At 34.4% G+C, this 24,819-nt stretch overlaps 6 protein-coding genes and 1 non-coding gene across 11 annotated transcripts in view; 3 read left to right on the plus strand and 4 right to left on the minus strand.

The window, feature by feature from the left end:
* Nucleotides 1-28: 28 nt before the first annotated feature.
* Nucleotides 29-14,855, minus strand: LOC124181516 (zinc finger CCCH domain-containing protein 10-like). Of its 2 annotated transcripts, XR_006870484.1 has the most exons (5): nucleotides 14,718-14,855; nucleotides 3,164-3,758; nucleotides 2,321-2,606; nucleotides 1,419-2,100; nucleotides 29-944 (listed from the first exon to the last, which is right to left on the minus strand). XR_006870484.1 is itself a non-coding variant. In XM_046568158.1 (4 exons), the coding sequence occupies exons 2-4, from the start codon at nucleotides 3,637-3,639 to the stop codon at nucleotides 1,630-1,632; spliced, it is 1,233 nt and encodes a 410-aa protein (XP_046424114.1). In that variant the 5' UTR covers nucleotides 3,640-3,758; nucleotides 14,718-14,855; the 3' UTR covers nucleotides 29-1,629. The 2 variants fall into 2 exon arrangements, 1 of the variants encoding a protein (XP_046424114.1); XM_046568158.1 differs by having other exon boundaries at nucleotides 29-2,100.
* Nucleotides 4,104-8,134, minus strand: LOC124181510 (sarcolemmal membrane-associated protein). Its single transcript, XM_046568146.1, has one exon. It carries the CDS (start codon nucleotides 7,771-7,773, stop codon nucleotides 5,419-5,421), a length of 2,355 nt encoding a protein of 784 aa, XP_046424102.1. The 5' UTR covers nucleotides 7,774-8,134; the 3' UTR covers nucleotides 4,104-5,418.
* LOC124181518 (G patch domain-containing protein 11) lies at nucleotides 8,367-10,625 on the plus strand. 3 transcript variants are annotated; one of them, XM_046568162.1, is made up of 3 exons: nucleotides 8,367-8,496; nucleotides 9,409-9,648; nucleotides 9,755-10,625. In XM_046568162.1, exons 2-3 carry the CDS (start codon nucleotides 9,423-9,425, stop codon nucleotides 10,306-10,308), a joined length of 780 nt encoding a protein of 259 aa, XP_046424118.1. In that variant the 5' UTR covers nucleotides 8,367-8,496; nucleotides 9,409-9,422; the 3' UTR covers nucleotides 10,309-10,625. The 3 variants fall into 3 exon arrangements, with proteins under 3 accessions (XP_046424118.1, XP_046424117.1, XP_046424116.1); XM_046568161.1 differs by lacking the exon at nucleotides 8,367-8,496 and adding an exon at nucleotides 8,966-9,089; XM_046568160.1 differs by lacking the exon at nucleotides 8,367-8,496 and adding an exon at nucleotides 8,981-9,308.
* LOC124181523 (partner of bursicon) lies at nucleotides 11,501-12,348 on the plus strand. The gene is made up of 3 exons (XM_046568169.1): nucleotides 11,501-11,727; nucleotides 11,789-11,913; nucleotides 12,057-12,348. The coding sequence occupies exons 1-3, from the start codon at nucleotides 11,607-11,609 to the stop codon at nucleotides 12,225-12,227; spliced, it is 417 nt and encodes a 138-aa protein (XP_046424125.1). The 5' UTR covers nucleotides 11,501-11,606; the 3' UTR covers nucleotides 12,228-12,348.
* On the plus strand, nucleotides 13,999-16,976 carry LOC124181522 (bursicon). Of its 2 annotated transcripts, none has more exons than XM_046568167.1 (4): nucleotides 13,999-14,060; nucleotides 14,725-14,891; nucleotides 15,266-15,394; nucleotides 15,900-16,976. In XM_046568167.1, the coding sequence occupies exons 1-4, from the start codon at nucleotides 14,024-14,026 to the stop codon at nucleotides 16,047-16,049; spliced, it is 483 nt and encodes a 160-aa protein (XP_046424123.1). In that variant the 5' UTR covers nucleotides 13,999-14,023; the 3' UTR covers nucleotides 16,050-16,976. The 2 variants fall into 2 exon arrangements, with proteins under 2 accessions (XP_046424123.1, XP_046424124.1); XM_046568168.1 differs by having other exon boundaries at nucleotides 15,266-15,391.
* A 30-nt stretch (nucleotides 16,977-17,006) lies between these two features.
* LOC124181508 (eukaryotic translation initiation factor 4 gamma 1-like) overlaps nucleotides 17,007-24,819 on the minus strand; it is a 35,295-nt gene continuing 27,482 nt past the window's right edge. The window contains exons 15-25 of the mRNA XM_046568142.1: nucleotides 24,232-24,326; nucleotides 23,694-23,851; nucleotides 23,315-23,367; nucleotides 22,811-23,055; nucleotides 22,312-22,484; nucleotides 21,994-22,073; nucleotides 21,507-21,730; nucleotides 21,064-21,210; nucleotides 20,769-20,844; nucleotides 20,439-20,594; nucleotides 17,007-20,189 (exon numbers count right to left, since the gene is read on the minus strand). Coding sequence (XP_046424098.1) covers nucleotides 20,002-20,189; nucleotides 20,439-20,594; nucleotides 20,769-20,844; nucleotides 21,064-21,210; nucleotides 21,507-21,730; nucleotides 21,994-22,073; nucleotides 22,312-22,484; nucleotides 22,811-23,055; nucleotides 23,315-23,367; nucleotides 23,694-23,851; nucleotides 24,232-24,326 — 1,595 coding nt within the window. The 3' untranslated portion in view covers nucleotides 17,007-20,001. The remainder of the gene's footprint in view (nucleotides 20,190-20,438; nucleotides 20,595-20,768; nucleotides 20,845-21,063; nucleotides 21,211-21,506; nucleotides 21,731-21,993; nucleotides 22,074-22,311; nucleotides 22,485-22,810; nucleotides 23,056-23,314; nucleotides 23,368-23,693; nucleotides 23,852-24,231; nucleotides 24,327-24,819) is intronic.
* Nucleotides 22,596-22,762, minus strand: LOC124181769. The gene has a single exon (XR_006870574.1). It is a non-coding gene; the product is annotated as a small nucleolar RNA SNORA53 (small nucleolar RNA).

The raw sequence follows: 24,819 nt of genomic DNA on the forward strand, positions 1-24,819 counted from the left end.
ACTATAATCAAATCACTGTTTTGCTACGAATTTTGGAAGAAATTTATTCTCATTATTGATTTCTTGTATCGCCGACAAGTCGGTAAGTACACACAGGTCAAGTACTGGCTTGGGCTTACCGTTGCGAAGACTGCGTTACTCGGAAGGTGAATACAGCCAGCATCATGTCGAAATCGGCAACTCTCTTGATGTTCTGCAATAACTTTTCAACTCTACCGTTGGAACATCTCAGGGGGTGCAAGCGCACGACGATTTTCGGTTGTCACACCAAAACCATTAGGGCAACTGTCTTTATATTCTTCAGTCAACGAACTTACCAAAGTACACACGATAACTTTCAAGGCTCTACACCTGTTCGGGATTGGTATACAGTTCATCTTTCACAATTTATTATATTTGTCTGGAATTTCTAGACTTGTATCAAATTAGACATTTCTTTTCTATAAATATGTAATATTTTGCTTCAGAAACATTTAACAATCAATGATAAATGAATTCTCCACTCTACCACTTCTAAGAAGAAAAATATCTTACTGAAAATATGAAAAGAAGCCTGATACGTTAATATGAGGGAAAACAACCAATAAGCTAACAAATTTCGCAAGCTTTGTTTAGTAGCATCTGGGACAATAAAAGTACCTATAGCAATCTATTTTTGTATATAAAATATAACTATTCCTAGGCTTATATTTCTTGATCATTACGATAAGTAGAACACACGTATATTACGGCAGCTCACGACCATGATTTTTGACTCATAACATCCTGGCCAAAACCGTATAAAATCTATTATATGATCCTGAACTCAAAAATGTGAACAAATTGAGCCGACCTGTTCGATAATATCTTGTCTGATTTCCGGAATGTAGTTACATGATAGTTCTGAAATACCAATGACACGTTTTTCATACACCGATAGCGCAGCGCCTGTCCACGAGACCATTCTGAAAAAACAAACGAGAAAAAAAATTACGTATAGCATGCCGTCTGAAAATTATTCTTGTAATTAAATTGGGGTCAGAAAAAAATCGCACCGCCTCAGACGTTACATTTGCATTTTGAAAATGTCAACAAATTTAGCCAATCCCATTTGTTGGAAATGATAAAATAAGTTGCCTAGATATAGGAGAAATTTTTATCAGACCAACCGAGTGCAGCATCTGATTTATTGGGCATTATAGTCAGTATTAAAAATGTTTAAAAACAGTATTTTCGTAACCTCAGTAGTCATACAAAAGGATTTTAAATAATTGAACTGGGATGCTATGGAAGAGGTTGGCTAAATTTGGTGCCATTTTTGAAAACTCCACCAGGTAAAAAGCTGCGCGCAAAATGTCTTAAACCAAAAATTTTATAAGTAAAATAACAAAATCTATGTACATTTTCACTATCAGATGGGATGTTATACATCTGTCTACCTATTTGTTTTGACACAACAGAAATGGCCCCCCACAAAGCAGCTGCGTTCTTGACCGTTACTACCCACCTAGCCGGGTCAAGAGTCATCTAATCTTTTGATTTTATACGGTTTTAGCTGGGATGTTACGAATCATGGTTTTGATCGTAGGCTCCGTAATACAGTATTTAAATGAGTTGGTGTTTTTTTAACTTCTATAAAAGAATAATCTTTTATTGTAAGACAGGTCTCAGTTCTTGTGTCATAATTGGATAAGAAACGAGTGGTGCGGTTGGACCAGATATTGATAGTGGTAAGTTTGTTGGTTGCTGAGCGTTCGGTGCTTGTTGGTTGGTAGGCTGAGGACCCGAACCACTCATACTAATAGTTTGTTGAGCCATCGTGACAATCGGTGGAGGAATAGACACCGGTGCCATGGAAACAGCAGCGATTGATACAGGAGTTACTGTTGCTATGCTCACAGGAACAGTTGCAACGCTAGCTGTAACAGTTCGCAGTGTTCCAGCTGCTACAGCAGCATTAACCATCTGTTGAGGTGTTGGAGCTTGAGATGGAGGTACAGTGTTTGTTATCGTAACTGCTGGGACTGTTACAGCAGTTACATTAGTTGTCCTTTTACCAGACATTCTTAGTTGTGCATTTTGGTCCAGTAGGAATTCATTTGTCGCTGTTAAATCGTTGACCTGCAATTTGAAGAGTATAGAATTAACTTTAAACGACATTTTTGATAAAACAAAGTCACTCTGTATTATAATTGAGTTGCTTAAAACCAATTTTTTAATGTTCCATGAGTCATTTTTTCAGTTTCACTATAAATTGATAAGCCTGAATTCTTTTAACAGCTATGAAACAGAAACTTGACCAACACCACAAAGTTGTATTACATTATATTGCGAACTTTACCTGCTTTTTTAGTTCCTCAATCTTTTTTTTCAGCAATGCATTTTCATCTTCGAGATTAAAAGCTCTAGCTTCATTTCTGGGGATTACAGGATAGTAATAGCTAGAAGTTACAGGCTGGGTTGGATGCTGTCCTACCAGAGGTGACGTTTCGAAATGCAAGATAGTTTCTCCAGAGACAATTCGTCGTTTTGCTTCAGGAGGCCCCAAATAATCAGGCGGATGCGTAGAAGGATTGTAGCCATTATTGTGGACCAGTGGATGCGGGTCCTCCATCTGCCAGTGGTAGCTGGTAATCAAGCATATTCATCAATAAAAACTATGATATATAAACAATTATAATCTGTGGTTTATTACATTTCAAAAATTGATAGTTTCTTGAAAAGAAGAAAAACCAGAAACAAAGAAACCAAAGCTGTACAGTATGATTTGATATCCTCTTTGTAAATATTTACGTGTACAGAGGTAGTGATAAAAAGATCAGTTTAAAAATAGCCTTGATCATTAATTTTGCTTGTTTGCTACAGAATATACCGCAGTCAGATGTATGTATATGATTGATGCTTACAATGCATGTCTAATGCATGATTCATCTAAATAGCAGCAACATGTTCTATCCACGATAGAAGGCAGCCAGTGTGATAGTTAATGTAATAGAATGTCTATTTATATGCATGAACCTACTTTAGCTCTCTGCTCAGTCAGAGTACATTATCTCTTCACACTGCAACTACTGATCAATTAAGAAATAACTATGGTAGACCAATGAAAGAGTTGCTTGTCAAATGCATTTTTCAACCTTAATACTTATTTTGAATCTTAAATTCCAACTGTCAAGTAAATTACCTTCTTTCTTCTTCATATCTTCGATTTTCGCCATTACTGACACCGTTAAAATTATGTTGAGGTCTCGTAACGGTATGATGGGGCGGAGGGACCATAGGATGCTGTGGTTCTTCCTTCTTGTAATGCCTGTACTTACAATTGACTCTTTGGCAGCTGCCTTTGATGAAATCCTTGCATAACGGTAGTTCGGATTTGTCATTGTTACATTTCAAATTCGATAAAATACGCGGTGGTAATTCACCAGTTGCTCTGAAGTGTTTTTCTTCACTTTCGGTGCAATGCAAAAATCGGCATCCCGGCCAATTGCAAATCCCATTTTGAAAATCATGACAAAAAGTATATTCGTCTGCTGGGTCATCTTCTGATCTTTCATGAAGATATTTACATCGCTTCCCTCTGTGGCAAACGTTGCGCAGAAAATCTCTACATACTCGACTTGGAGAAGAATCTCCGTTAGAACTGGAACCACCTGCCATGTGTTAGTGTTTTCGGCACATTCCAGTTATTGTCAAGAATATTATTGCCCGCATGGCATTGGAAGTCCTTATGATTTTAGTTATAACTCAGTGAACTAGAACCAGCTAGGTATCCATGACTGTAAATTAAACACAAAGTATTGATATAAATTTCTGTATACTATATGCAATACAATAATTAAATTTATACTACTTACAACAAAAAATTAATCCCTCATTACTTTTCAACTAGTTTCATTATACATATACTTAATTTGTACTTTTAACTATTACATGGAAGAGGTATATGATTAAAAAAATTTCGCTCAACGCATTTTTATCCAAGTTAATTTCATATCTAGCTTAAAAAAACAATGCTTCCTAGAATTAATTAGGACTAATAATTGACTTTAAAGGTTGCTCAAGCTGACATTGAAAGCGATAGCACAGTGCAAATTGCAAGAGGATATAGTAAGACGGATTAATAAAATTTCAATTAATTTAATTTTATTTCGTTTTGTATAATGACTGTTACATAGGTATTAATATTATATCAACAAAATATGTACAGAATTTAATAACTATTATCGTCATATTCTATCTCAAACCTTCCAAATTGGTTTCATTCTACAGCATGCTGCATTTTACGCTGGAAAGATAGTGCAACATCTTTCAGTTATTTTTTGCAAAATGGAAAGAATCGAATTAATCAATGGCACACTACAAAAACTAACATGATAAGAAAATATAATAAATTTTTAATCTACTATAAACGACGAATAATTAAGAGAGACCATTATTTTATTTATTGCCAATATGAAAATAACTCTAGGCCCATACTGATCAATACCACATTGAGGTGTTCTGTAAACCATATTGTGAAAATTTAAATAACAAGAACATAATTACCAGCTAACAATTAACATTGCATTAATGTATTTATTACAATAAAATTTAACATATAACAGAACCAAGTGCTTTCCACAGGCAATATTCAGTGCGTGATATCTGCTAGTACAGTAGAGAATAAATTTTACATATTTGCATAAATGTTTGAATTTTCCTGAATATTCACTTAGTTTGAGTATAAAAGATTCTCCGTGCTAAGTTATAAAAAATTTTGCATTCTAGTTATTTTATTTACCAATATACATTATTACGATTACTTGCAAATGAAAATGCATAATAATCAATGATACATACGATAAATTTGCATGTCGTTTTTTTTTTTCAGTGTAGAAATACGTTATATACGTTAAAAACGATATGGTATTGAAATTGGCAAAGTGGTTATTCATTTTTTATACGGTACGTCAGTATTGTCTATATATTTTTCTAACACATCTCCAACTCCGAAGAATTGGCACAATGCTTGAATGTTTTTATGTGTACTGAAGATGTAAAGGATATAAATAGAAGTAAAATAATATAAATATTTGATTTCTTTCTGGTTCTTGAATTGAAATGGTAAGATGCTGAGCTTCCATTCAATGTTTACTAATAATGGAAGCGAATAAACTTATCTTCACATCCTTGACTTTTAGAGTTAAATATAATATATGTATATATGTACACTGTTAATTTATTTATTATGTTTGTTTTCTTTTCGTATAAAAAAAGGTTCTCAATTGCAACCGAAACAATATGCTGGAGTATCGTGTAATGCTTGGTATTATTATTATTATTGTTATTATCATAATTACTTTATACTATATCTCATAATAATATGCTTAACATGTGACATCATAAAAAATCAAATATAATAGTATGAACAATAACTATGTACAGAGTTAGAGAACATTAGAATATTTTTTCAAACAGCATCCATAAAAATGCTATTGCAATTGGTGCAACGTATTGTATGGGAACTGTGTAGGTAACATTCAACAGATCTCCACACTGAGCTTTAAGAGCTTCGTATCCTTTAACTAGTTCTGTATTCTCTTCTGTACAAGCGTTGCACTTTTCTTTAAGAATGACAAGTTCTTCGTTTATTTCTTGAATCCGTTGAGTCTCATTTTTAGCACGATAATACAACTCCTTTAGTTTACTTATTACAGTTTCATTAGACTCGTGAATCAGCCATTCTCTAAGGTCGTCCAGCTCCTTATTAGCTAATTGCTGTGCCTCATAGTTATCTTCATCCTTCAAGGAGTCCAAAGAGCCAATTAAAGTTTGAAGAGTATATTCCTTAGACTGTAAACTTTGTTGTGCAGACTCGTTTTTCGATATCGGTTTTAAAGTCTTTATATAATCTCCATCTAAATGTTCACCCTCGCCGCATTCTTCTTCATCTTCGTCACGCTCCTCACTATTTTCACGTTTCTTTTCTTTATCGCATACTTCAAAAGATTTATCAATGTCTTCGAATTCACTTTCTGCTGAATTTTTAATATCCTTTGAATCACATGTCAAACTCGAAACCTCGGACTCCTCTCCGGTTTGTTCAACAGGATCATAATGAACCTCTAAAGGTTCGCCATTTTCTTCGCAAGCAAATCTCACCTCTAATAATCTAGCTGGCTGACTGGCAGCTTTAGTTGGTGTGCTGTTTTCTTCGCTGGTTCTCTTCACTTCGACGACTGATTTTTCGCTGCCATCGTCGCTGGTGGTGGTACAAGCGTCTTCGCTAACCTCAGAGTTATTGTCAGACTCTACGCTGGTGTCTAAATTATCTAAATTAGCGTTTCCATTGACCAGGGTTCTCCTGGAAGGTGGGTCCAGGATGCACCCTACAATCTTATCTATCTCTGACAATGATACGTCGATATTGCTCTTGTTGCAAGAGTTTGAGTTAATTTGATTGTCATGCTCAATTTTGTTCACGTAAGAATTAGACTCCTCATTATAATCAAAGTCTTCTATAGACATCAGCTTTGTTTTGTACAATATATTGTTAACGGCAAGCTGGGTCTCGTCGGTAAGAAGGTCCAAATTCATATCTTGCAGAGTCTTGAGGTGCTTTCTAAGTGCAGTCACTTTCTCGTGAATGGTAGTAGAGTCATACCTGAAGTCCCTAAGTTTTGACTGCAAGATTTTCTCCACTCTAGCCTGATCCTTGATCCTTTTTAGCAGTCCCTTCTTTTCTTGTTCAGCTTGAGCTACCAAGTCCTTCATCTTGTCTTCGCTCTCTACCAATTTGTTAGAAAATTCGCTTATTTTAGTTTGGGCCTCGGTATACTTAGCTGCTAGTTCCTGTAGCTCAGCCTGCGTAGTTTTGGATACTTCATGCAAACTCTGACACTCATCTTCGGTATTGTTAAGCTGCCTTTCAAGATTGGCAAACTTTTGTGTCACCTCTAGCTTCTCCTGCAATATTTTCTGCAAAGCTTCCTTAGCCGCTGTTTGATACTGTGCTTTGTCTTCTTGGAGTTTAACAAGCTCATTCCTTATCTTATCCTCTGTAAAATTCTTCGAATAAGCAACTAGCTGACTCTCGACAGTTTCGACACGCGATAATAGACGGTCCTCGTCAATCAAAGCTTTCCACGATTGATCGGCTGCCTGTCTTGTCGTTTCTACCAGTCTTTGGAGGTGATGAAGTTTGCCGTTAAGGACCTCTTCCCGTCTGTTAGCTTCTTGCAAGAATTGATTAAGTTTGTACAAATCCTCCAGGGATACACTGCTCGTAGGACTCGCAACCGACGTGCTAACGCTAGCTTTAGCTTCTTTACCGTCAGGCAGGTACAATTTTAAAGTAGCGACAATACATCCGTGAGTAACCTTCCTCGTGTTTTCCATAACATCGACTCCGAACTGTACAATATCACCAGAGCACACCTCCCTGGGTCCTGATTCTTCGCCACCTATGCTAAGTCTTTGGCTATTGATAAACGTTCCGTTACTACTCTTGGTATCTTGCATATAAAATTTACCAGCCTCGTACCAGAGCAAGGCGTGATTTCGCGAAAGCACTTTACAGTCGAATATAGCATTGTTCGGCGTAGCTCGAGCTCTCGCCACGGAACGACCAATTTTAACCGGTTGTTCGAGCGAAACGGTGCGCTCGTGAAATGGATGGGAATTTGCCCGACAAATCAAAACTGCCTTAGCAGCCATCTTGTTGTTTGGCGTGTTACTAGTGTTCAGGTTGGAATTGTTCGGGGTCGGCGAATAAGTAGCATTTTGAATCCAACCCCCACTAGCTATAACCATAACCTATTGTAAACTTTATTTAACGGATATAACTATGAGAAATATATTAATTGGCTAGTGGTTACGGCAGTAGGTTAATCGTACGTTGAACACTTTCTTCATCAAAGCGTTGAGATTATTTTAGTTTGGTGTTAATTTTGGAATTTCACATTTGGATGCACGATAAGATTTCCAGCAGCTTATATCCTCGTCAATTATTTTTACAATGATTAATATTGATCTTCATATTGTGTACACCACTACATAAACGTCAATGTCACTTTTTCTCAGTTCATTCGCCTATCCAGATGGCTTGAAACTTATCGCCCAATAACATTATCAACTCGTTTAAGGTGAAAGGTCTTTAAGCTGTATGTTCGAAAAATTTCGGATACCATGTACCATGGTTCGAGTCCATGTGTGGATAGAAGCTGCACACGCCCACACAACGAAAATAGCTGTTAAACTGGCTCGTAGGGTTCATCGGCGTTAACAATAGCATGCCATAACTCGGCATAAAAAACGGACAATCATCACTCGGTAGGAACTCGCTAGGCGTATTGTGTTACGCTTGTCAAATTATATCACCCAAGTTTAATCACACTCGACTTTCGCAGCAGCTCTGCGTTATTGGTATCAAGACGAAAATACTTTACTTAAAACACGGAACAGTGAACGGTGTTTGTTACTTTAAGATTTGATATAATTTATTTGTCAGGCACAGTTTCAACATGGTAATGCAACGTAAGTAACACACGGCGAACGTTCAAGGGGTCAGCGACGAAGGTGTAGTTGTAGAAAGCACTTTTTTAACACGATAATTACGCGAAATCTCCGATGTCTCGAGATCGAGATGTTGCTCTACAGACACACAGAATCAGAAATATTTTTTTCGCTCTCTCAACAATTGCGTTGAACTCCCGTGAACTTTACTCGGTAGTGATGGTATTAGTGATTTGATCGCATCGCCTTCGGAGTTCTCTACGCTTCACGTATGGGAATAAGAGACTACACAAGCAATTAAATAAACAATTGAAAGACAAAATATTGTACACGGGTGGACTGCGGAAACACAGTGGTCCGAATTCCCTTTGTTCCTTGAGAGTCAGTCCGAATTCCGATTCCGGTGTTTCTTCCGTTTATCGACCGTCGGATGTATCTGCGTCTGAACATGTGTATGTGTGACGTACGTCTTATTAAAATATCACATGACCATTTGTATGCATAATTTCCCACATAAACCGGAGCGAGTTCATCGTACATGGATATTCTGAAAGTATTTCAATCAATCTGAATGCGAGGCTAGGCGAATCTTGCGTGCAAATGGAGAAGCGCGAGTACAATTTTTTGGAAGATATCCTGTGACAAGATCGTTTGAATAACTTGGTCAAATCATCATCAGTAGAAATTGAAGATAACCTCAAAAGCAAGTTGACAGAAGATTAACGAAAAGAAAGGGGAAGAATCGAAGAAATTTAAGTGTTTATGGTATTACATATGAGGGAACTTTTGTCACGACCATCTTGAGCCTCGCTTGTTAATTAATTTTTATATCTGTACGTTATGTTAACTCATCAGATCTGTCACAATAATGGTTTAGTCTTCAACGTGGTTGCGAATTTTTTACATTTCTACTTATCTGTATTCAATTGTCAGGTAGGTAATAAATCATGTCCGATGATGAAGATTACATGTCTGATAAATTTCTCCTTGCTACCGAACAACACTGCACTCCAATTCTCGCTCGTCGTCGCGCAGATCAACGGGAATTAGATCTTTTAAAAAAGAAGGCAGAGATTGAAGCTCGATTAAAGGAAAAAAATGTGTCTGTACGGGTCATAGAACAGGAAACGAGAGATAAAGGACTAGCATCTGCCATCACTAGTGACAATAAAGGTCAAGCTCAAATCATTGTAATTATATTTCTGCACACTTGGAGCTAGACAAATATCCTACTTGAACTATTTTCGAAACTGTTATATCCACTATTACTTATATTCAGGTTTCAAATTATTGGAGAAAATGGGATACACACCTGGGCAAGGAATCGGAAAAAAGGAGAGTGGAATATGCGAGCCAATTTCGATTGATCTGAAGACAAATAGGCTGGGCTTAGGCAGAGCACCGAAGAAAAAACCGTCGGCAACAAAAAATGGGAAGAAGAAAGAGGATAATTTTAACGCCAATGATTTTCGAGGAAGAATTTCACAGAGAAAAACCGAGCAGATGATAGAGGTTGATTTACGTAGAAGTCAAAACAGCTGCGAGCAGCTAGATAATCAAAATAATATTGACAAACCTGTAGAAATTTGGTACTGGCCGATAGTGGAAGAAGAGAAAAAAGACTCTGAAAACAACGAATCAGTGGAATCAAGTGAAGAGGATGAAGATGAAAATGAAGATGATCACAACAGGATCCCAGCTAGTGAAAAATTAGAAATTTTAACCAAATACCTAAGAGATCAATATTTTTATTGCATATGGTGCGGGGCAGCATATGACGATGTAGATGATTTGAAAGATAATTGTCCAGGAAATACACGGGATGATCATTGAATGCTGAAATTAATTTATCTAATGGACTAATCACATCATATCTAGGCCAATATTTGGCGCTTGTAATACTGTCAATTTTTTTACGGAAAAAATAAACAAAATAGAACCAAACTATTTTAGTGTTTCGTATTGTTTGAATTTTTTCTGGAATTTACCGACAAATAATATTTGAAGAAAACAAATTAATTAGGGGAATTTTTAGCAGACTGCATCCTAAACAGAAGATAATTGATAATGTGTTGATGGATAATTACGTTCTTTGAAGAACAGGTATTAATAATATCATAAGAAGTTGACAATAAAAATGATGGATTTTATACGATTTTAAAAATTCAGCCATTCTGAAAATTTTTTTTTATACATAGATTTATGAGATCACATCTCTTAGCTCTGGTCATGATTAATTCAATGGATTTAGAATGATATTTTCATGAAAACTATTCAAATTATTCTTGACTACTAAATTGTATACATGTATATGAGATGAAAGTTAGAAATACTGTGAATAGTAAGGGAAAATAAATTTAACACGAAATTCCACGTTTTTCACCTAAGAATGATCCAAGTGATTGTTTTGGATTGTTTATTGACGACGTGAAGTTTAGTATGCATCTGCAGGTTGCTAAAATAATTACCTTCCGACATTGATACTTTGCCAACGAGGTATTGTGATATGAAACACGAGCTCATTAGAGCTTTTCAACTTTCGTAAAACTTGTATCAATGCCTAAGTTAACTTAGGTTGTGCGTGCATCCAGATACTCAATTGCAACAGACGTACTAAAGACACTAAATTTTGTCAAGTATATAATGATAAAAAAATAATTTCATTCCAGTCCTTACATCTTTTACAATTGTTATAGCTGACAATTTTATACAAGGCTTCTATACTTAGTATAGTAAAACTCTGATTTGCTATGGAATGTCAGATAGTACCTCCTACTGGGGAACATAACATAAAAAAAGCATTAGGTGGATAATGCAAAGTATCTCTATACGAATAAACTGATGTATTACAAAGAAAAAGAATTAAAAAAAAGAATAAAAAAAAAACGTTCGAGCTGTATGTAGTTGGAAGTGATTTCGGATCGACTAGGCTATCAAGACACAGTGGGTGGTTTACTCCCCAACGTGTAATGTCAGGGGTGGGAAAAGTATGTATAAAAGCTTTCCTCTCGTATTTCGTCTCCTCACTTTGACCCTAAACGTTGACAAAGCTCATTGAAAACCTTATTGCAGCGCACGCGAGTCTAGGACATCTTAGAAATAATCTTATTACAGTTGAAATAAGTTAAATAATGCGGAAGTCGGTCCTTTTTTTACTAGCCATTATGGCACTTTTTAAAAGTAATGTAATCGCTCAGCTGTCAGGAGATGAGAATTGTGAGACATTGCAAACAGAAATTCACGTAACTAAAGGTAAAACTTGAAACGCTTAAATAAGCTTCAAATTACATTTGGTAATATGTTTTTACTACAGACGAGTATGACGACCTGGGACGTTTGAAAAGAACGTGTGGCGGTGATATTACGGTCACAAAATGCGAGGGATTTTGTAATTCGCAGGTACAGCCAAGCGTCGTCTCCACCACAGGATTTTTAAAGGTACACCGAAACAAAAAAAGTATAGTAATTATTGATAGGTTGCTTCAATAACTTTGTGATAAAAATAAAGCGAGATCAAAGTTAGATTGATATCCACTCTCCTTATAGCCAAACTAATTTTTCTTCTATTGTGTGTTATTTAGGAATGTTTCTGCTGTCGTGAAAGTTACCTAAAAGAGCGAGATGTTTTCCTGGATCATTGCTATGACGCAGATGGTGTTAGATTGGACAGCGAAGAAGGTGGTTCCATGGAAATCAAGCTACGAGAGCCAGCCGAATGCAAATGCTACAAATGCGGGGATTTCGCAAGATAGAACTTCGTGATTTGCTGACTTGGACTACATGCTTATACCAATAATCGTCGTCTTTTGTTACAATCCAATACTGTATCATTATTGATTATATAATATAAACATTATGACTTGAAATACCTTGTTCTTCAACGAAACCCTGCGCTTGTATTTAATAATGCGAATAAAATACAATTTTCCAATATACATATTCTCGTTTTTTTCAACTTCACTTTGAATTATACGTACGTCATTAAGTTTGGCTGAATCATTGCAATAAATTTGATTCACACATGGCCTATATTCCGAGTCGTTAAATATTTCAAGATATTAATATTACCTGAAACCTTTGATCAGTTAATAATAATCATTTATAGTGAATTCCTGAATGATATCGAACGTAGTAATGATATTGAACATGGTATTGATATACATATAGAATTCTGAATTAGCTCAATCTGCCAACAATAGTGTGATTTAAGACTTCTGCTTATTGACTACCGCGTATGACTGAAAAAATTAAATTTTTTAATTCATATATAAATCGAATGATCGCAAATGTTGGAAAAGCATTCAATTCATCATCAAGTCTCTCGTCTTGTAGAAGAAAACATATTAATTTCTACTTACTTTAAAACTGACTAGCACGCATTGAATGTGCAAAGAATTATTGTCGTATTTATCAATTGAATTTGCTGAATCATAATGAGACTCAAATACATGTAATAAGAAAAAATAATTATTGTTGTCAACAAATTACTAACAACTAATTACTCAAGTTATATACATTGATGTTTAGATGAAGTTTTTTTTTTTAAATGTATTAGATGAAAAATTTTTCTGCACTCACCACTAATCCAAATTGTGTGTATTCAAAGAATTATTGGAATGTGGAACTGTTGACCAGAAATTAACACAAATAAAATAGCTCAATTTTGCACTACAACCGTAGCGTATTGCACAAAAGAAGAAGCTCTCTAAATAGGGGATCATTGATATAAGTATATCTTGAGAAATATAATAAACCAAAGGACCACCAAAATTGATAAACTGGATTTCTGCCAGTAACGTGTAGACGATTAAATATTTTGCAACGGCCAAGACATGAGACAACTCAAGGAATGCTATTACATTTATGGTTTTGGAGTTAACCCCCCGTGCCGCATCAGCAAAAAAGGAAATAAATGAGTTAATAAAAACTGTTTAAGCCCAAAATCGGTTTGAAATATGAACTGCTCTTTATAGGTCAACAATAGATTTTCCCTGGTTATTTGGCTCAATCGCTAAGAGTGAACCATGAAAAAGCATTATATGACGTTGTTTTTTCGTGCTGCTCCATAGGGTGTCCAGCGATACGTCTCTTGTGAGTGGCTAAGAAGGTTCTCAACTAACAGAACTAAAATAGTCGATTTTTTGGTGGAGTTATAGACTTAGATGTTTTTGAGAACCTCACACTTGACTGAACTGCACTTATACTTTACGCCACTGCATACTTACAGTTTTTCATCCTCCATGTAAATTTCTTACTCTTGAAAACTGTGATTAAATGAGGTGAGTTTATTTCTCGTGAATTAAACTGAATTATAGAGAAATCAGAAGAATACTAATTTTTAGCATGAGAAAACTAAGGTCTCCATATTATAGGGATGTATAACAACTATATACAGGGTATTGGCAAGCATAGTTTTAGGCAACAGATGTTTCCCCCCTCTATAAGGGAGTGGCGTCACAAAGTAGGGGCTGAACGGAGCTAACTGTGGGGTATAAAAAGCCACGACCGAAGAATAATAGCCACAGTGGTTTGCTAGCAGAGCCTAAAAATGTATCGCACTGAAAACCTATTTTTCTGTCAGTTTGGTAAGTTAAATAACGAGAAGACTTTGACAAACCAACTAACAACGTTAATTTCAATGAATTACGTGTCGTTTCACTTTGTTCTTCAATCAAAATTAGTGTCCAAAAGACTTATCTTGAATATCAAAGTTCTTTCATCATTATGACATTGAATAGCGTTTAATCAATTTATTTAAAGAGTTACCAGAAATCCATGGACTCAATGAAATGCAGAAACAGTCTGCGCAATCTCAATATGATTTGTGAGTAGTATTTGGAAATGAAGTGTGAAATCTAGAGCATCATTAATGAAAAAATTGTTATGTAATAAAAATGATTTTCATCTCTGAGATATTCTAAAACATTGTAATCTGAGTTTTGGTGAAGTTGTGATCGATATATTATGACTTTCGTACCTAAGAAAATTTGAGTGAATAAATTCAACAGATTAATTTGCAGTGATTAAAACTAAGCTATAAAACGATTGAAATTTTAGCCACTGCGGCAAAATCCAGTAGATTTTGCACAAGCTTCACGAACTGCGCTATCAAAGCTAGAAGTATAGTTAAGACAATAAATAAAGACAAGTTAGTCATAAATTTGTACAGTGTGATATTTCCGTAATAGAAAATAGCTAAATATTGTGTTGAGAGTAGTGAAAAATAATGTCAATTTACTTACACAACAGCTCTACTGGCTACACTGATGTTTCTACTTTGTGGAAACGTCTCTACAATCGCAGGGGTGGATGAGTGTCAAGTGACTCCCGTAATACACGTTCTGCGCTATCCAGGCTGTTTTCCAAAACCAATACCAAGTTTTGCATGCACTGGTCGTTGCAGCAGCTACTTACAAGTAAGAAAAACATCCACATTCTATTATTCGTCAAAATAACATTTAAATTCTAAAAATAACCTAAAAATGATTGAAAGTAAATTGCAGTGCAATAATGGTAAAAAAAAATTGGGTAAACCTCAGAATTTAAAAACTTAAGTGTCTTCGGGTCCTGTAGATTTCATGAACTGAATAAATGAAAAAATATAGAGGATCGTAATTACCAAAGAATGAATTGACACTTCTGTATACATAAGTAAACAGATATACACATAGTGGTTACTCTCAAGATTTGTGGATAATGATACGTTAGGTGAAGTAAAAACAGTTGAAGGGTGACAGATTATCGTAGTTTAAAAATAATTAAACAATAATAATAATACCTGATATCGTAGGTGTCAGGTTCGAAAATTTGGCAAATGGAAAGAAGCTGCATGTGCTGTCAAGAGAGCGGCGAGAGAGAAGCGAGCGTGTCGCTGTTCTGTCCGAAAGCGAAACCAGGCGAAAGAAAATTCCGAAAGGTGGTGAGATTTTAGCGATTTAAACACAGCTATAAGTTCGTCGCAGGTATCACGAGGTGCTTGTACACTGTTTAAGAAACATTCAAAGATGTATGTCGAGAGATAAATACAGGAAAAAATTATTGTTATCCAAACTTAGATTCTTAGTGTTTCGAGTACTGCCATATTGTTTTTATTTTGGAGTAGGGAACGCACGGAATCGGACCGTGCGCACCAGCTTCGAATATGCACTGACAGATTCTGAACACGCAGCTAGATAAAATATGTTAGAAAATTATTTAAATTAAATAGCATTTGAAATTATTTCACGAACCGAAATTTTTCAATAGTAAGTCTACCGACTCCAAAAAATCTGCACCATTAATGAGTAGAAGCGATAATTTTTCGCAGTGTTTAACTGCTCGATTTGTAGAACGAATGCACTGCGTATACCTACCTATGTATTGATTTACTTTTTACTCTTAAGTTATGAAATTATTTTTTGTCAACAACAATATTGCTGTTTTAGGTGATTACCAAGGCACCTCTTGAGTGCATGTGTCGACCCTGTACCGGAGTCGAAGAGTCTGCTATAGTCCCACAAGAGATTGCTGGATTTGCAGAAGAGGGTCCATTAACAACGTCGGCTCATTTTAGACGATCACCCGGTTTACAGTAAGATTCCGACCTTCCCGGATCTGGACCCCGGACGACTAATTAATTAATACTTACAAAATAATGTTTCATGTATCTTGGTCGAGGCGAATTCTTGATTGTTTGCTACCTATTCAAGCGATGGTTTATAATAAATATTGATACCCAGAAAGCGAACCTATTTTCGTATAAATTACAACATAAAACAAATTATATACCCCTAATTATATTATTCTAACGTTTTCTAACCATTTAATAAAAAAATTGAAACGGAAAAAACACAAGTATGAGAAATGTTTTTTTCGATTTCAAGTAACAATGAAGAATATCCTGATAAATTAATTTGATTAGAGAAATGTGAGATGGAAAACTGATATTATTATCTGACGTTATCAAGAGATTTAAGACGAATTTTTCTCTCTGCATCCAACACCACACATAATTCTTCCTTTTCCATAAAGACAGGTAAAGAGAAGACTATACTTCTGTATACATATATTGTGTTCTTGTAGAATCAAACTTTTGACAGTGAAAATGATTAAAATACCTGACCTATCTTCTCCGAATAAGAATTCATTACAAAATAAATTACAGATGAAAATGAAGTTTTTGACGATTGGATAAAAATACTGCACCAAAAATAATCCTCAATTTTTAGGAACGTAAGGTGAAATCAAACATAGTTAAAACTTACTGCATTTATAAAATCTTCAATCTTCTTCAGTTCAACATCTCTGCGATTTTCATCGATGGTATTCTTTTCATTCGTATCTCAATGAAAATATATTCGATATAATAAATATTGATTGTAGATAAAATATTCTGCAATTCAAGAGTATACTATTCAGACTCTTTCCCCTTCATTTCATTCTGTTTTCTATTTTTAATCAGCGATAAGTAAATTATGTGGACTATATCGATACTTGGATCAGAGTCGTATAGAGATTGGATATCCAAGGTTTGAAAAATGTCATCTGCAAAATGGCATGGAGTTTTTTTTTTATTTTTTTTTTTTACCTTTTTTTCTTTATATAGATATGGTTTATTATATAAGTGTGTGTTGTGTTCTTAATTTTAATTTTATATATACATATGTTTATACATATACACATACACAAATACATGTATATACATATACGTACGTATAATATATAGTATATACAATACATAATATAACCGGCAGAGGCGGGAACAGCAGCGTCGCAATTACATGCCCCCAGAAGCGAACGCCGGCTCCTCACAAGCCCTTCCTGTCATCAATTTTCCACTTACGTTACCTATTCTTTCATTATTTACAGCAATAATATTCTTTCTTATTATTCGTTTATCCACAACTTTTCAACAACGTGTTCTGTTTTTTTTTCTTTCTAGTTTTTTCATATTTTTTTTTTACGTTTTAAGTTTATCCATTATATAAATTAATTTATTCATTTAATTTACCTACTCTTTCGCGATTTTTATTTTTATTCTTCGTAGTATTACTTTTTTATTCATCATTTTTAGCTTTATCAATGCTCGGAATATTCTACCATCAGTAGAATAAGTAGTTCACTAATATTTCGTTTTTAAAATGTGACGACAAATAACTGGCTGTTTTTTTTCGGTTTTGTTTGGTTTACTTTTATTTTTGCAATCAAACGTTCGTCCTGTCTCATTGTGTGGAAACAATAAATAGTTTCCGGAGGTTGGTCCCCCTACATACAAAATAAATAAACACCAACAGAATAATTGTTGCATCACTCAATAGATTCGCTGCAGAGGTCCGTACAACAAATTATACCTAAGTATATTATCACTTATCATAACGATACGATTATTTTGTATAAAAACAAATCAATACAATACAAATCCAATCAACTTTTGTTTGATTTGTCTTTGAAAGAAAATTGCTTTTGTCGCAATATCAACCTCAAGCTGGATTCATAAAAAATGCACTACTATACCTGTAACAATTCTCATAATCCATATCCGATGTATGTATGTATGTATATACGTATGTATGCATACAGTTGAAGATAGCAACGTTACATGTGAAAATAAGTTGCGGGAAATAAAATAAATTATCAATCAAAATAGTACAGCTGTGCAGAGAATATAATTAATTACTCATAAATAAAGTATCGATCATATTTTCAAGGCAAATGTATTCATTGCGAAAGCGGAAACACGATTTGGTCAAAGACATACCTTGATTGTTATTGATAACCAGTTATCTGCGGAATAGAGTTTACTACAAGGCAACTTATTTACATGTTAACACGGTATCAACAAATCATCCACAACAATCTATGTACCATCGGAAAGCAATCCTATCCAATCATATGTGCAACGAAATCATCGTCGTCGTTGTCATTATTCTGGCATAGAACGATCGGAGGAGAAATTAAATTCGGTGAAATTTAGATGAGAAATATTTATGCGAAACGTATCAATCAATAACGGAAGAAGACCAGCGGAGATCTGAGACGTCGAACAATGTCTCTGTTTAACTCATCATTGAAGAAATACCAGAGAATTTTCTATTCACGAGATATTGAATACTGATAATGCTTGCAAATTGAAGTAATATATTGTCATTCAAAGGTTAGCATCAAAATACAAGTACGTATACAGTATTCGCTAGAATTTTCAATTGAGAAAGGGGGGAAAAAGACGAGAGGAAAAAGAATGTTCGACTAAGTTTTGCGCAATTCAATGTTTTCGCACTTCTCATTTGAATTTCACGATAATAATATTGATATATATACATATAGGTACATATACGTATATATATCCTGATAATTTTTCATTATCGTAAATCGCGTTAACAACTTGAATCTCACGCATTTGCCCTGACAGCAATGTGTCGCATTGACTGTTTATATCTGTTTTACCCATTCATAATCGTTGTCTCATTCACACGCTTTCTTTTCGCTTTACTTTTGCTTCACTCACACCATCAGTTCATCATGATTATAAATAACTAGTATTTTTTTAAAAATAGTAGCGCCTTAGTATGCACACCATTAGAAATCTCCCCTTCCTAAAAATCAAGATCCTAAGTTACAAATCTTACGTTCGACTTCACATTGAAATTTATGAATGTCTTTCTTACAATGTACCATAGTAGACCCTACGCGCAATTATAAATTATTAATTCTGTTATATTCATTACAATAATAGGAAGAACCATCGCTCGTCTCAGACTTGATTATGAAATCTTTTTCATATGCGATTTTTAATGCAAAGAAATAAATTTTTTTTCAAAAATTTTATTTCCACCCGAATTCTATATCTCGAGTAATTTGTTCACTTATTATACGCATTTCTAATTTCAATTTGTTACCTACATTATGTAGCAAGCATTCAAGTTGCTATTGTGGCGTTGCATAATTAGAAAGAACTAATTTTTTTGCGATCGCATTTCGAAATATGATCATTCATCGTCGGCGACATATATTAATATTACATAGAAACACGACATCGTCTTCGCGCATTGTTGATATATATATATATGTATACGTGATTTTGTTTTTAATTTTTTTCATTTTTTTGTGATTTTTTTTGCTTTATTTAAACTTTAAACCATTTCAATTAATTATATATAATAATTATCTTGCATTTACTTCTTCATCATAATTAATTATTAATCTTTCATCTTCGTTATGTATAGCGTATATCAAATACGACTTTCTTCTTTACTTTACCTTACTTCTGTTGTTCTAGAATATAATACATACACCTCGCGGCACAACCACCGTTTGATTGTTCATATCATGAATTTTTTTTGTCGCATCGTTCTGGATTTCAAAAAAACTGCAATTTTGCTTATCACGTTCCGTGTTTACATTTTTAGTCTCTTCACAATTTGTTTGAAGATCCATTTCACGTTCAAGCACAAAGTAGTAAATCGTGCGCACAAGGGTTTGAAAGCTCAAAGGCAACGCAATGTTACACTTGAGCAATGATAACTGAGACCGTGAACGTCGAACTTATCCTCACGCTTCATCACCGCTGGATTCGTCATCCGCCTCTTTCAAGGAAGTAAAGAACGACGTTAAAGCCATTATGGCAACTGATTTTCCCGCTAGTGTCGTCGGGTCTTTGTTGCTCTCCCATGCAAGGAATGCATCGTACGAAATAATACTATCTTCCCACAGCTTTTCAATGATTTGCAAAAGTACACCTGTAATCATACCCGGAATTGTGATTTTATTAAACTTAATTCATGTAATCTTCATGAAACGACCACAATTTTTAAAATTGAAACCGATGAAAGAAAAATTTAATGTGCAGAGTTATAGATTTGCATTATCTGTAAAACAGACGAATAAAAAGAAAAAAATGTGGTACTACTCGTGAAAATGAGATAAAAGTAGTGTGAAGAACGCTAATATATTGCTGTTTGTATTTGATAAAAATTGTAAAGTCTTACCTGATGGGTGTTCTAATTTGTGTATGTATTCTTGAATCGCAATGAGGCACTGTAACTCCAAAACCTCGACATTGACATCGATATATCGAGGGATTAGATTTTGTAGATTTTGAAACTTGTCTGGTCTAAATTTCCACGTATTATTATTGTAGGGTTCTGTAAAAAAAAAAAAATTATCATGTCACAAGTGAAGTAAATTATAATAAAAAGAAAAATATTATATGCCATTATATTTCATTGTTAACGAATCATATAAACATTTTAATTGAACATTTTGTCATACAAACTGTTTCGTGTAAGAAACACAATAAATACGGTATTTTTGCTTACCAATCGATACTTCCAAAATTGACGACATCAGTATCTTGATAAATTGAGGTTCGATTGCTCTTTCTCCTACGTTTGCCTATAAAAAAAGAAAGAAAAGTGATCAATCGTGTTTCGACGGAACTAAGGACATTTAATGAAAATTACAGAAAGAAATTATTCGTGTCGAGGGGTAACATATAAACGTAATATGGAATTCAAAGCTATTAAATACGTTACTTAAAGAAATTGAAATACATTGTACATATAAATCTTATGAAATAAACGAAAACAATAAAATTGAAATGAATCAACTTACAGAAATCCAACTGCAGATATTGTCAAACGAATTCTCCTTTTCATTGGCCATGAGGGCGCGAAGTCGTTCATGTATTTGCTCCATACTCAGCTGCGCGCTCAAGCTGCCAAAACTAACATTGCTATCTCCCAACATGAACTCTAATTTCTACGTGAAAGAGAAAAAAAAAGATTGTTTTAGTGATAACCATTTACCATAATTGCAATCTGTGGTAATGGTTAAAAACGTGAAATTTAATCTTTAACTTGGGCATTTGGTTTGGATCAAATAACCCCCTTCTAATTGTAAGTACGATTAGTTTGCAAAATCAGTTGCAATAAAATAAAAAAAAAAAAAAATACATTTTACACAATTGAATAAAATTTGTAGTGTAATGTAGGCGCACGTAAAAGATCATAAAATAATATTTTTATAGATTGAATTTCATCGATAGATTGTCTTACGTATTTCTTGACGAAATCATTTACAGATTCACTTTCTTGCAGAAAGTCACTCCATTCCAGACCCGATTGATCCCACTTATCTTTAATCCATTTTGGGCTCTTTTCTTGAACTAACGTGATCATGAGTTCCCCCATCAACTTTCCGGCCAAACCTTTACTTTTCAAAACAGCCATCGTGTTCTTGAGTTCCGAGAACGGAAGAACACCTTCCGCTAGTGGATACCCTATAAAAGATCAAATAATGCGATTGAATAACGAGTGAAAGATGGTATTTAAATTTTGTGAAGGTATTTTTCTTTTTAAACGTATTTCATCAGGCCTGTTGAGCTTTACATCCAGCACGGTGTAGCACTATGGTGTAAGAAGTTGTCATCATAAAACGTTTAAGAATAACGATAGTAGTTTTTGCATTATGTGACTAATGTATACTCGTCAGAAAAATATCACTTTTGAAAAACTGTGAAATAGTTCAATCAATCAAACTTACATATTAATTCTGCCAAGTAGATCCAAATTTTGGGAATATCAATAACGAGATCCTCAGCCGTGTCTAAGACTTCTCCAAGACTGAAATCATAAAATATAGACATGAGAAAACCTGACAACGAAAAATGGACTTGACGAATATTTGTTTTCAATATATTCAGCATCCTTTTGGCTAAACAACACTAAAACACTCCAAGTGCCTTTTCTTTAGTCTAAAAATTATCATCACTTTATGATTGTTTGGGACTCTTCAAGCCCCAGTACGGAAAAACGGAGAACATTCAATTGATTTAAATCAAGTTATAATTTCGTCACTTACCCAGCAATATAGAGAGACAATGGCAAAATATTTTTAGAGATGAGATGCGTCATGAGTTGACTGACTTGTTTCCTGGCAGTTGCTGATTTTTCAACAACTCCGTTCAGCACCTCTCGTACAAAGTTGGCAAAAGTAGAATTATCAAATGTTTCTTTAACTTCTATTGCTGCATTCTGCAATACGGAACAAGCATATTGTAAAAAAAAATAATGACAACTAAATAATAAAGGTTAATTTATTTAAAACAGAAATTCTACGAACAATATTATAAGATACATTTAAGTATTGTCCCCACGTCAGTCTGCTCAATTCCAAGAAAATTCGTAACATTCGAAAATTTGAATTTGTGCTACTGAGACAAAAGACTAACACGGAGATATTGCATATTCTAGCACGCCAATGACTCAAGCACCTCTTAGGGTAGATCAGAGGTGGATCTAAGGAGCGTGCAATCTTTCCTATGACATTGTGTATAAATTCCCAAATTGAAATCACTTACATTAATGTTAGTATCGGAGAGATATTCTTCCAAAATATTCGCCGATTTCTTGACCAGTTGTTCCTCGGACATCGATGGCACTGGCTTGCTAGGGGTAGATGTAGGTACTTGGGGCGGAATCGATTTAATAGATTGAGGTGGAGGCATGGACATGCTCTGACTTCGTGAACCATCGTGAAGTGAACTATCCCGACTCGAAGATCTACTGCTCAATTGTTGGCTACCGTTTCTCGAATTCCTACCATCTGTTTACGGAAATACGAAAAAATCTATTAACTTGAAATTAAAAGTAATCTTGACTGTTAGGTAAAGTTGATACTGTCAGAATCCTTTTGGCTAAACAACACCAAGTTTCTTAAAACTTTTCAAATAGAATTATTATCATCATCGGATGGTTCAAATTTTGATAAACAAAAAAAAAATAATCCATTAATCATGAGGGTAATAAATAGAAGACGTCTTAAAACGGTAAATAAGATAATGGTACACTCAAATAAAACTTACCATAAGATTTGTAATCCGGACGACCATAATCTCTAGGACCAGTGGACCTCGATCTTGAAAATGAAAAACACTTTGATTAGAAAACTATTCGAAAAGTACGATAATTTTTCTTTCAATATTGTTAAATTTTTACTTCAGTATGCTGTTTAATATCATGGGAATGTTAGAAGATTCAAAAACTCCAGTCTGGCAAGACATGCATGTATCATCATTTCAGTAAATGGCACGAGACGGAATAGATTTGTGACATATTTTGAAAAATCCGTATAAAATGATCTCTCCATCGATACAGGAAATATACGACGAGGTATAGCGCAATACGTTTATCGAGTGAAATCGAAGAAGTTTTGCACAGTGAAAGTCTATGATATAACCTTACCCAGACAATGGAATTCCGGAACGCTTGTCTTGTTCACTAGGCATGTTTTCTAACATCGCAAATTTATTTGGAGTGACAGTCTTAGGAGCACCCGCAGAAACGTTTCTGGACCATTGAAACATGTTTTTATTGCCTAATTGGAGATCGTCCATCGGAGGCTAGAGTGAAACAAACGTAAAATGACGTTTTTGATTATACATATATTATTATCTTCTCAACTAGATTTTACAAGTAAATTGAAAAAATATTTAATTTCGTTATAATTAATATGATCCATTTTTCGTGATTGATTCAGAATCCTTTTGGCTAAAAACATCCAAGTTCCACGAACTCGTTCTCCGCAATAATAGATTATCATCATACTATCAAGCACCAAACGTTTTTTTACGTATCTTGATTTTTTTAAGCTCAAACAGTTGTTCAAGCACGCACTTGAAAATATTCATGTGTAATTCCAATATTTAGGCACGTGTTGGGTTACGAAAAATCAAAATGATCAATTAAATGTTTCAACAACTATTTTGCGAATGATACTTACAGGTTTGTTTTTGAGCTTAGCTGATTCAACGGAATACTGTTGACGGCTTCTGACCGGTTGGCTCCAGCCACCTTCCTCTGCTGGCCCACCGCCACCTACAATGTAAAATACGAAACCGCAATTGTTATACGAATTCTTTAAAAGAAAATACACAAAAATTTTCTAAAACTCTCGTCAGTAGATTTTATCCAATCACAATATGGTTTAATAATTCAGAAACTCCAGTCTGGCATGACGTAAATCATATCATCATGAAAAATTATAACTTACATCGATTAATTGCAAATTCAACATTTATTGGTCTGTAATTTTATTACTGTATTAATTCGATGTGTCGTTAAATAATGGATTATTTACATCTTTGATAATCAATCAGATGTGAAAAAAAAATACTCGTTTGTTACAAACATGGCTGATTTAAGAATTGCTAAGACTTCAGAACTTCACAACTGTGCTGATGCAAAGTGCTAGGCGTTCGTTACTATTTCGATTCGGAAATAGGTATTTAATAACTAAACATGTAGCAAACATCTTATTCAATTAATAATAATGACATAGTTTAAATAAAGATTTCTTGGAAAAAAAAAC

This window comes from Neodiprion fabricii, chromosome 4, assembly GCF_021155785.1.
Source record: "Neodiprion fabricii isolate iyNeoFabr1 chromosome 4, iyNeoFabr1.1, whole genome shotgun sequence".
Lineage (NCBI taxonomy): Eukaryota > Metazoa > Arthropoda > Insecta > Hymenoptera > Diprionidae > Neodiprion > Neodiprion fabricii.

Excerpts from the sequence above, each read along its gene's own strand:
- LOC124181523 (XM_046568169.1), top strand. The coding sequence starts at position 11,607 with ATGCGGAAGTCGGTCCTTTTTTTACTAGCCATTATGGCACTTTTTAAA. Across the intron at positions 11,728-11,788 it reads AGAAATTCACGTAACTAAAG|ACGAGTATGACGACCTGGGA; the intron begins GTAAAACTTGAA and ends TTTTTACTACAG. Across the intron at positions 11,914-12,056 it reads CCACCACAGGATTTTTAAAG|GAATGTTTCTGCTGTCGTGA; the intron begins GTACACCGAAAC and ends TGTGTTATTTAG.
- LOC124181522 (XM_046568167.1), top strand. The coding sequence starts at position 14,024 with ATGTATCGCACTGAAAACCTATTTTTCTGTCAGTTTG. Across the intron at positions 14,061-14,724 it reads CCTATTTTTCTGTCAGTTTG|CTCTACTGGCTACACTGATG; the intron begins GTAAGTTAAATA and ends CTTACACAACAG. Across the intron at positions 15,395-15,899 it reads AAAGAAAATTCCGAAAGGTG|GTGATTACCAAGGCACCTCT; the intron begins GTGAGATTTTAG and ends TTGCTGTTTTAG.
- LOC124181516 (XM_046568158.1), bottom strand. The coding sequence starts at position 3,639 with ATGGCAGGTGGTTCCAGTTCTAACGGAGATTCTTCTCCAAGTCGAGTA. Across the intron at positions 2,607-3,163 it reads AGATATGAAGAAGAAAGAAG|CTACCACTGGCAGATGGAGG; the intron begins GTAATTTACTTG and ends CTTGATTACCAG. Across the intron at positions 2,101-2,320 it reads TTGAGGAACTAAAAAAGCAG|GTCAACGATTTAACAGCGAC; the intron begins GTAAAGTTCGCA and ends TTCAAATTGCAG.
- LOC124181518 (XM_046568162.1), top strand. The coding sequence starts at position 9,423 with ATGTCCGATGATGAAGATTACATGTCTGATAAATTTCTCCTTGCTACC. Across the intron at positions 9,649-9,754 it reads CATCACTAGTGACAATAAAG|GTTTCAAATTATTGGAGAAA; the intron begins GTCAAGCTCAAA and ends ACTTATATTCAG.
- LOC124181510 (XM_046568146.1), bottom strand. The coding sequence starts at position 7,773 with ATGGTTATAGCTAGTGGGGGTTGGATTCAAAATGCTACTTATTCGCCG.